Raw genomic sequence first — 11,546 nt, 5'->3', positions numbered from 1 at the left:
CCCACACACGTTTTCCCATGTCCACCCATGCTATTTCTTGCCCAAGGCTCAGAGGCCAGCACGGGTGGAATGGAAACAGTAGACTGTAACATGATTTCTCACACCAGCAGGAGCCKCATGGATCCTTCTCCCTCACATGCTGCAAGATGGAAAGGATTCACASTGGGACTGGCAGAGCGAAGAGACAGAAGTGAAAAGTGAACCTGAGATYTTCATGGCAAGCAACCCTGATCATTAATAACCAATAAGTGGKTTTGCCTTATGTGGGCCAGGACAGSTTTGTATCTCTAACATCTGCTTGCCTTGCACAGGCTTGGAATTAGTCAGGAGGTGGAGAAAGATGGGCCCCACCCTGAAGCAGCGTTTCTTTTTGCTTTCATGGGATAACCCTTCCTGGCCAAGCTATCACAAGGAGAAGAATAATTTCATAAATTTGTGGGGATATGCCAAATGCCCTGATCAGCATTTAAACAGACTACAGCCTCCATTAAAGGAAGACTGGCTCCTGAACTGGAATGTTTTCAGAACCCAAAAAAGTTGAGAAAGTGATGTCTGAAATTTTCTCCTTTAGGAAATCTCATCCCGGAAGAAAAAGAGGGATGGGGCAATCTGCCAGAAGTTTTTATCAGTCTAGCAGACCAGTAAGCATAATATGGCCCAAAGGACAACTGGGACTACCTGACAAAGAGTCAGTGCCCAAACACAGACGGCACAGACTGGAGGCAATCAGTCCATCTTCCCTCTGCATGGATTACCTGCACAGCTGCTTAGACACCACCCCAAGTACAAGGYCCTGTTCCACCTCCTCCAGGAGAACCAGGAGAAGCCACAGAGGCAGCAGCCCTGGATACATCTGACCCCAGTATCCAGAGCAGACCAGACAATGATGGGGTCTATCAACCATTCCCAGTCATTCAGGTGTCACTGAAGTTGAGCCAGCAAAGATCTTTGCAAGCAAGTCCTCCTCAGACAGGAAGGGCTCACAGTAATCGTGTTTCATTCTTCTGGCTACTATCCCTGTATCAGAACATCTGAYACACGTCAGCAAAGACCCCCAGAGGTCTGCAGGGTCTCACCTCCCATGGTTTTTGGTGCAATTTAGTCTCCTCATACCCTCAAAGATATGGACMAAAGACCCCAGTTATCCCTCTGGCATTAAAATGCATTAGAGGCCACTAAAGATGTGCTGAGGGAACTKCTGAATCATTGTGACTAAAGGCTTTTCATGGGTTGTTAAGTTCAAGAATCAAASCAGAACTCCGATCTCTAAATCCCCAATAATCAGTGCTCTGATGCCTAAGTGTGCATATCAGGGGTTGWTTTGTGTTCTCATTTAGAGATCCCTTTCCAGTTTCTTTCAGACCTGTGGCACCAAGAGGATTTCTCAAGTAACAAGCTTCCATCTTTTGAGGAYACATAATTAAATTTTGTGTATATCCTGACCAGCTAGTAACATAGTCCTTACTGGGAACTACCATCATGTGGCTCAGAAGGGCAATCCAGACATTCACTTAGTTGGCTTTTTTTTTTTTTATTTTGACTTTGTGGCCTAAGTGAATATGTTCATTTCCATTCCTATAATGTACTGGAAGCCAGGAGTGAACACTGGCACTGGTCRCTGGTCAGTGAACCAGTCTGAATGACACACACTAGTCAGTGTCACAGATTGACACTAGAGGTATTGTACATTTGACACAGGTTTTATAGTGCTTTATTCTGAACAGTAATTAGGTAAACGAGTACAGAACATATGCAGCAGGCAGTCTTTAGATAGAAATGAAATCTGATTACCATAATCTCATGTGGAATTTGAAGACTAGTAATTAYAATGTTAATTTCACTCAAGTTGAAGTCCTTATTTCTTTCGCATGCTTCAGACATTAAGTAACTGTAAGGAGTTTCCTTAATGCTAAATCCAGAAATAGAAATTGCAGATAATCTGTGCATGAAAGCGTGGCACTTCCAATACTAATCCAACTGTGTTCTATCCTTGAATTACATAATGTTCTTTTCCTTAGGATATATAAAACAGGGTTCCTCATAGCTGCAGTGAACTTGTCCATCTTCCATGTCCAGAGGGAATGAGTCAAAAAAGCTCACACAGCAGAGTCCAGCTTTCCCAGAGTGAGAACTGATATGGCTCATACTGAAGTCTTCTGGGGACACATTTTGTCCCCATGATTTTTGCCTCTGGTCTCTGGAGGTCTCAGTGTGGCTGCTGTTTTCACAGATGCAAAGTCTGATGCCAGCCTGAACTGTTGTAGCTACACTGCAGAACCCAGACACTGCTTCACTGGGGGTTGGCAGAGTCTGGTAGGGCATCCTGGAGCACCAGAGTGTAGCCAGGAACAGGGGGAGAGCTGTCACACCACAGGTCCACATTTCCTCTTTTAGGCATTAGGAATCCAGAGTGTGAGTCACGAGGCAGAGAGGTTTCACTAGAGAGCAGGAATGCAGCTCTTCCTCCCAGAGCCCTTTCCAGCTCCTGGTCTATCTTAAATCAGGCTCAGTTCACTTCATTTTGGGAAAAAAAAAATGTGTCACAGAGGAACAAAATGTTCTTGTTGCTGAAGCTGGGATACTTCTCAATAAAATATGGTGCGCTCTTCACAGTGGAAATTATTCCGCTACAGGGGATGAAACACGAGAAGATAAACTAGTTCTGCTGCATATGTACAGTACATTGTATTACTCAGCCAATATATGAACCTTTTAGATTTCCTTTTACAGGTGACAGCCAGGAAGAAAAGCTTTACAGAGTGTGCACCACCACAAATGTAATTGTGCTATTTTGTAATGAACATGCYCCGCTTAAGGAGAACAGAATCGGCCCGAGAGAATCACATTGCGAGTTTTGTTGTGTCTAAACAAAAAGATAAATGGATGATCAGCTTTAAATTCATCTTTGTGTTGCAGAATCCGATATCCTGGTACTTCTCKGGAGTCGCCACCTTGTTCATTTACTTCCAAGGAGACTTTATGGATGACCTTTGACACAACCACACCTTTTGTCTCACACATCTCAGAGAAATCTGATGCACTTTCATTGAAGATATTTGTCATTCCCAGGCTTTCYAAAAGTGGCTTCAGGTCATAGTTACCTTCCACACTAAACTTTGGAAGAAATACATTCACTTTGGTGTTGGCCATCATGCTGGGATTGGTCCACTGTAATAATGTCTCAGGGGTCAGTGCCTTTTCCAGCTGCAAACATAAAGGAGTAAAGAAATTAATGAGCAGTCCAAGAAAAGAGAGAGAGGGAAAATAAAGASACTGCTCTAGACCTTCTCACTCCTATCAAGCCTCCGAAAAATAAAGTTTGAAAGGCAACTTTCTCTTTTGAATTCACAACTGTAGCATTCAGGCTTAACATACTCTCAGTTATATGGATGCAAGTATGATTTAATCCCTGGGACAGGCCTCTGGAGCACCTCTAGTGCATGTGCATGCTCTGGCAAGCTTTTGATGAGCAATCACCTCAACAGCCATGTGAAGGAACCCAAGGAAGACAAGTCCCTACCCAGGTTACATGTGGCCAACTGGCAGAKATCCAAAAGCCTTTATTCCTGACCCTACAGAGTAATGAAATTGCAGGTATTTGGGACAGAAAATCTAAATCCAAAGCCTGATCTCAATCAAACATGCAGCTCTCCAAGCAAAATTTTTAAAACTGGAAAGGGAGGAGGCAGACTGTGGGGCCCCAACAAAATGGTATCAGGAAAGGCCTCACTTGCATTTTATGATAGGTGTGTTTTATAATTTATTCCAACATATAAAAGTACTTACAGCTGCAAAGAATGATTCTTCCTGCCTTTAAAATATCTGGCCAGTTTCAACAAATTACAAAGGAGATTTGCATGATCATGGGTCTTTGAATCCTCAAATAACTTTATTATTAATTAATATTATTAATTACTTAGTTCTTAATAAACTTTAAAGTGGGGTGAAAATATGTTCTAAAATTTTCATGGAGAAATGACATAAGAAATTGTTGTTCTCTAGGAAATGCCATATTAATTTTCCCATTTATGTGCAATCATAATARAAAATGGCTCATTTGCAGGCACCTCTACTCAGAATTAAAACTTGGAGTAGAGTAAGACCTTAGTGAAATAAATCATGGACATATCAATACCAGAAACAAGGGTACCTTCTACACTTTACACTGTCTTCTGTCATTCCCTATCTAGAACAAAGCCTCATTTACAACCTCACCCCTGGATACAGTGAAAACAATGATGCCATAAATAAGTAGGAACAGAGAAGCAGAATGAGAAGGTAAATTCACAGGAAACTTACTTTTTGTTTCCTTATGTATTGCTCCCAAATAACAAAAAAAACCTTCCATAAACATATGGCATTATATGGGCTGTTTCCAAGGAAAATATTACAGCAATTCTAATTTTTTTCTCTCACCTTCTCCAAGCCAGTGGTCTCATCTTCAATCTCTTTGGGCAGGAGAATGAGCATGCTTATATGTTTGTTAAGGCATGGGAGCTCAAGGATGGCAACATTTAAATCTTTTACGTTGCCCAGGCAAAAAGTCGCTTCCAGATTCATCATCTGCACTGGTTTCGTTTCAGTCTGCGAAACACAGAGGAAAAAATCTATTATTCATTTTAATTCACAATAAGATGGTGGCAGAGGAAAGTTTACAAGCCTGGATGGAGGGGATACATCAAGTTACTATCAGAGAATTTGTTAACTTTCAAATGTAATGAAAGCAGCACTAAGAGACACTGATGGCTTTTTACAGTAGGCAGCTTTCCAAAGACGACTGGAAATTCCAAAGAATTCTGCTTGATACAGTAGCAACGCATTTGGGATGTGCCTTAAAAGAGCAATTTAGCTAATCYTGGTGGCCCTTCATGCCTTTTCACTGACTACTACAAACTACACTGWCTGCAGGACACTGTAATGCCAGTAAGTGTCAAGCATGGAGCAGTGAAGGTCAAGCTGTTCATACCAATAATTGATATTTTGGTTCAGAAGCTGAAGCGGAATCAGAAGAAATTTCAGGCTTACCTAAACCTCTAAGTCTTTGCTTTTGAATGAAATGAAACAAAACAAAACAAAACAAAACAAAGCAAAACTTAATTTCAAGGGGAAGATCTAAAAATTATTCTGCTTACATAAAACATGCAAAATTCAAATTCAATAAAAATGTTTTACTATAGGAAAAATCATTCAGAAGTTTCACTTAAAAATTTTAGTGTTGGTTGTATAATTTTAAAAACATTTTTAGCTGAAACTATTCACTAACGAGGTAATTTATGAATATTTCCAGTGAACCTGAAACTGTCATTATTTATGCATCTCCATATATATGTATGTGTGTATATACTTGGCATACCATATCTTTATCTAACAAATTATGCATCTCCATATATATGTAGGTGTGTATCTACTTGGCATACAATCTCTTTCTCTCACAAACATTGTGCAGCTTTGTGTCTTGGCTTTAAGTTCTCTGATTACAATACTGATCACTGGTCAGCTATTCCTGAAGGCACCATCCATAGGTGCTGCTCCCATTTGGGCCTCATGGCTAAGCAGGACTGATGTGCAGAGGGCTGCACCCCTGACCCTGACTGGAAAGAGGCAGATGATTGATGGGATGCCATTTCTGAACAGGAAAACACAGGGCCAGGCATCTAAGGGATGCACCCACAGAGATGACACAACTGCAGACATTTTGCCACCTCTGTGACCACAAGAAATGCAATGTGCTTCACCTTTATTGGGTTTTGGATGAAGCCACTGGTACCTGCAATGTTCCAGTCTCTTGGAAGCAGCCACCCATGAGAATGTGCATCTCCTTGCAGACAACAGCTGCTTCTGAGCACTTATACTCAGCTCAAGTTGTCTAAACATACTCCCAGGACAGTCTGGGCCCCCTGCAACACTGTTTAAGATTGGATAGTGTCTAAGAATATCATGGCACTAAACATCTCTCATTTTCTCATATTGGGACTTCCTTTGCTCAAAGTTTGCATTTTCATAAGATGAAACAGTACCTTCAGTACATTTTTTTTTTCCCAGAACATACCTTGTTGACTTTAAAAGGGCATTCTTTGATCTCTGCCTCTGGGAACTTCTTCATCCAATTTGTGACAAAATAAGCTGCATTAACTAGAAGGATCTGAGTCTGGTCACTTACACTATCTTCATTCAAGACATTCTCCATTTTTCCTGTGAATAGGTTTAAGATGGTTGTTAATACAACAATACATTAGCATATATCAATTGCTTTAAGTGAATATGGTGACAGTTCACTGAACTAAAAGCATTTGTGTCCTGCGTCTCACAGAAAAAAAAGGTTTTGTTTCCAATGGAAAATTTCGAAAAAGAGCACTTACTTAAATTGCAGCTTAATTTTTCGTATGGGATTTGGGATCAAGGCAGATCTTCCAAATGCCATGTTTTGTTGGTTTATATCGTGTGGAAACAAAAAATGCATCTMCTGCTTTTTTCAGTACCTTAAAAAAGGTGCTGAGTTTTCAGTGAAGTTCAGCAGGTGTAAGTGAAGAAACATTTGTAATTTGGAGAAAGAAGTTTCAGCTACTCATTTCTAGACTGATACATGGGAATAAAATAACAAAAATACATGGGATAACAAAAAAATGCTGCTCTGGTTACAGTTAACAAACAAATACCACTACAGTCTTCGAAAGGAGTATGTAAATATTGTGTTCTACTCCGTTTAGACCCGTTCAAACACTGCCATAAATGACCCTGAATTCAGAGCATTGGGGAGGCAAGTCCTGTCTTCGAGCTGCACAGGCAGGTCAAGGTGCTTCCCCAGGGGCACCTGTGCCAKYCTGGGAAGGACCAGCCTCACGCTGSTGTTTCYATATTTGCACCACACGAGGGCAACAATGGCAACCAACCCCAGGGCCACCTCTGGGGGCCTCTGGAAGCCGGGGCTTCCAGAGGGTGGCAGATAAGAGACCCACATCTGCCTGTGGCATTGCTGAGATATTAATTAAAAGCCTGAAGTTCAGAGTCCAGCAAATACTTCCCACCACAATGAAGCTTTTAAAGGAATTAGAGTGTTCCATGTTTTTGTGTCAGAGGTTTGTGCTGCTCCRCAGCCAGGACCTGTCATTCTCCCAAACCATCTTGCTGCAGTCAATGTGAGCAGCTTTCCCCCAGGCAATGTGAGGTCAGTCTCACATTTCCCCCTTCAGAAGTGCTGAGGCAGTGAAGTCAGTGATTTCCAAAGAGGCTGACACTGCTAACCCTCATGAATCCAAGTAGCAGGCCTTGTCTATGTTCACTAGCTATTTACTCCTAAAGAGGTGTTACAAGGACAAAGATCTTTCTAGAAGAGGCAAACAGCATCTCCAAGGTTTAACTGAACTCACCATCAGTTAGCTCTGAAAGGGATTTGTTGATCTTTTGTCGAGTTTCCTCAGCTTTTTCTTTGAACTCCACTAATTCTAGTTCAGATGGAAAGGGCCTCTTTGTGGAGTTGACAAAGTCCTGAAAGATGCAAATTACCAAAGTCACACTTGGCAAAATGTCRTTGGGTATTTGAGGAGCTAATTATTGGTTGAGGAAAGCTATTAAATAACTGCAGGAGATAAGAAGGACGTACACCTGCATCCAGCACATCACTCCCAAGGTTGTCTTTAGTCCAGTGGTGTTACATCAGCAGCTAAAGTGACTTTGGCATTGCAGGAGTGACCATGATGCCAGAGTCTGACAGGATAAAACAACCCTCAGTCCAGGCCCGCTCCCATCACATCTGTTCTCACCAGGGAGACATTTATGGCTGTCGATGGGTGTTGGCCTTTGCTGTAACAGATCGGGTGATCTGATCATACCACCATGAAGTTATGAAGCATGTTATATCCAGCATACACCCAGTTATATCAGCTGAAGCATACTGAGTTTTCTGAAACACCACTTTTAGGCTGATGCTCTCTTTGCTTGGGACTCTACTCAAAGACAGCTCTGGGGAAAAAAAGAACCCCAACACACACAGCGTTCTTCTCAGTTTTTTGCAAGGTTCATAAATTATAAGGCCAAACATAGCTGTCTTCACTTGTGTTGCTTCAATAGTCAGGCTCCTTCTCTCTCAGGCAGATTAGGAAAACTAMGGTTTATGCAATAATTACTTGGGTGTATCAAATGGACACACACTTGCACCAATTTTTTTTATTCTCATTTTCAGTCATAGTTGCAATGCAAAGACTTTTATGTGGCACGGAAGTTATGTTGCATTCAAAACCAACCCAGCTACTGACCTAAAGCATGTTAATGAAAGATTGTAAGAGATGCACATCTTGGGATCAAGCAGCAGTCCCATCCATCCTCCTACAAACTTTYGTGGCAGCACACCATATTATGCTGTTTACCATTTGAGTCCAATCAACAGCCAAAAGTAAGAGAACTTATTTTAAATAACATTGCAGTCTGACACCAATTTACAGTCAACACRATGGCCAATCAATTCATAACACCAGGGTTTTCCTGCAGTACTTACTGTGGTAGGATTGAGAGATTTGTCTACAAAGACACGTTTGACCATTTTCAGTGCAAAGAAAGAGCTGAGTTTGGAAACATCTGAAGTTATTGTTTGAAACCCGAAAGAAACATCTTTGACATCTTGTAAATGGAGAACCTGTTAAATGAACATAGTACAACACTAAATATATATTTTTTGTTACTATTGTCTAAACATTCCTAACCGCTTAGCAAAAGATAATGCTAGCTTGTGCCCAGAGCTGTGKTTTTTTGTATTTAAGCTAATGACAAAGTCTCTCACTGTTGTTACTCAAAAATTATTTATGTATTTGACATCCTCACATAAATCTAAAAAGCTGATTCTGCTAGAACTTTCACCAAAAGCATTTCTTWCCTATGAGCAGTCCAAAGAAACCAAGAGAGCTGTTCATGCTGGTGATGTGACTTAGTCAACTAAAACTCCATAGTATGGAGTCATAATGTTTTTGCTACACTTACATTCCCACCCAAGACCCTGCAGCTTGTAAGCCAGGTAAGTGAGGGTCCCAGATAATCTCCTTTCCAGAAGTGGGCTACACCTTTGAAAATGCTTGACAGATCATCAGCTTTTCTCACTGCTGTGACTCATACACAGCATCACTCTACATTTCACAAAAGCTGATCAGATAAAGATAACTGTGTCTGTTTCTGTAGACACAGTATAACTGTGGGTAGGGCTGCTTACCCACACCTGGCCACATCCCARCTCCTGAGAATGTCAAGTCCAGTTCTAGGAAATACTGGGGTAATGATGTCTTTGTTTGAAACGAACCCTATAAATGCGAATTAAACTTTTAATGYCCACTTATTACAGGATCTTTGATGGTGGCTGTTTCATTACAGGAAGCCTGTCCAACCCTCCTCACCTGCCTCAAATTCTCTCATGAGGTATAGCGAGCACGTGTGACCTTCTTTTCCCTTTGTGCATCACTCCTGCTCTTTCTTCCAGAACACATCTATACAGACAAAATTGCTGCTCTGTCTTCATCACCCTTCCATGTCCTCCCCTCTCCTTGCTCAGTGGGAGCAGAAGGAAATAAACTCCCAACACAGCAGCAGCACMGCTCTCATAGATGAAGTCCATGGCYATTTCCTTAGAAAYAGCTTTCTCAACTTAATTCCTGTTCCTCCAACACTTTTATTTCTTTGCATGTTAAGTGCAGAAGGCTTCTGTGTGTGGGAACCAGGTTGGAAGATAAAGTTACTGCAACTTCTCCACCTGRGAGAATATTTGGCACAAGTTTGTTGACTGATGTTCCAGAGTRCAGCTGCCAACCTGGTTGCTTTTGTATCTAGTACTTAAAACCCAAGCACAAACTCAGGGGCAGGCACAAGCCAGAACAGACATGGAAAATAGGAGAYATTACACTTAAAAGCATACCAAGCTCTCCTTAGTATCTGTAGTCAGCACTTTTTAAATACCACCACAGAAATATGAAACATATACGTGCTTGTGTAACAGAGCTCTGCTTGTGGATGTGCAGGTTAACTTGTTATTAGGGAATGGTTCAAAGCAAATTGCAGACACAACTGAAAACAAAATAAGGGCAGGGTAATATTTTGAACTTTCCCATCAGAAAGACAAGGCTTGAATTTTGAAATGGTGAGGGAGCTTCAGGGTACCATTTAAATTTAAAGTTAATTGTAATTTTTTTTTTTTTTTTAATTCTGGTTGGAAAAATTTGCAGTGCTCGACAAGATGAAATCCTGAAAATGCTCAAAGCCAGTTTGGGTAGGAGCAACCTGGTTGACTGGAAGATGTCCCTGCCCGTGGCAAGTGGGTTTAAAGTCCTTTCTCACTCAAAAAATTCTATGATTCTATGATTTTCATGGACATATTGCTGCGCAGCTCTGTGAACAACACAAGACTCCCTGTAATCTGTGGCATAAGTAGGGGCACAGAAGGCTGTGCTCAGGGGTACTTCCAGTGAATGACAAAGTACATGGAAGAACTTCCAAAGGAGGGAAAATACATTCAAATATGTGGAAAGTCTTTCAGATCCAGGTGATAATCAGCACACAAATGCATACGAATTTGCATTTTATGCATCTTTAGGTAACTGCAGAAACCATGGGGACCCTCACTGGGATAAAAAGGATCCAGCTCAATCTCTGCTTACATAAAGGCACCAGACAAGGCTGGAGAGCTGACTCCCTGCACCACAGAGAGAGCCGGATAAACTGATTGTCATGCTGGATCACAGTGCTGGAAACCCCTTGAACATCATGAGATGCTTCTAAGGAGAAACAGGGACGAAATTGTGCCCCTTCTGCTTCCACCTCCTCTTCACATTGTTGCAGGAGAAAGGGGAAAAGCCAGTGGCAGGGCTGCTACACATATGCAGCACATTTACTGCTGACAGCAAGGACAAAATAATAATTCTATAAGCTTAAGTGTTCTTGAATAATGAAAAAACAGTTACCTAAAACATGCAGAGGTCTGGACAGTGGCCTGTAGCCACAAACACTACACTAAAAGAAGACAAGACTTWAAGGCAACTGTTCAGGATTCTGCCATGTCCGCTTCCCTTGTACACACTTGAAAAGACTTTTCTTTAAGACAGAGTTTCAACTTTTTTTGTTATGCGGGGCCACACARTGGGGAACCATTCAGGAAATTCAGATGGATGGTTTGAAATCTGTCTTACAGGGGAACCAGACATCCAGGAGAACGTTAATAAGAGTCARTAAGAAAGACACCTTCAACAGGCATATAATTTTGCAGCCACAGAACAGGTTGCTGACAGCTTACCTGTTTCATTTGGTCTGCAGTGTCACCTTTCGTAGCTTTATATGCCAGAGCCAGAGACGTTGAGGTACACAGAGGGGAAAAAATAATATTGGCTGTTTTGTCCTTCTCACATAGCTTTTTGAACATATCAACTGCAAAGGCAGTGTTTGCTAATTGCAGYGCGTCCATTGTCATCCTGAAATGGAAAAGGGAAAAGAGAGATGACTCAGGTTGCAATTCCAGCCTCTGCTGTGGTGGAGCTGGGCCAGAGCATGGAAAAAGGATCTGGACTAGGTATCTTGGA

The 11,546-nt window shown here is 41.5% G+C and overlaps 1 protein-coding gene across 1 annotated transcript in view; it reads right to left on the bottom strand.

The window, feature by feature from the left end:
- Positions 1-1,679: 1,679 nt before the first annotated feature.
- The window catches only part of SERPINB5 (serpin family B member 5), a 15,302-nt gene continuing 5,435 nt past the window's right edge, over positions 1,680-11,546 (bottom strand). Inside the window, exons 2-7 of the mRNA XM_057373137.1 lie at positions 11,264-11,438; positions 8,492-8,629; positions 7,368-7,485; positions 6,050-6,192; positions 4,417-4,584; positions 1,680-3,204 (exon numbers count right to left, since the gene is read on the bottom strand). Coding sequence (XP_057229120.1) covers positions 2,812-3,204; positions 4,417-4,584; positions 6,050-6,192; positions 7,368-7,485; positions 8,492-8,629; positions 11,264-11,437 — 1,134 coding nt within the window. The 5' untranslated portion in view covers position 11,438 and the 3' untranslated portion in view covers positions 1,680-2,811. The remainder of the gene's footprint in view (positions 3,205-4,416; positions 4,585-6,049; positions 6,193-7,367; positions 7,486-8,491; positions 8,630-11,263; positions 11,439-11,546) is intronic.

The sequence above is a fragment of the Malurus melanocephalus genome, unplaced genomic scaffold (genome assembly GCF_030028575.1).
Source record: "Malurus melanocephalus ecotype Western Australia unplaced genomic scaffold, MMel_1.1 scaffold_187, whole genome shotgun sequence".
NCBI lineage: Eukaryota > Metazoa > Chordata > Aves > Passeriformes > Maluridae > Malurus > Malurus melanocephalus.
Note: the sequence above shows the minus strand (reverse complement) of the source record. Positions and strands in the feature narration are given on the sequence as shown.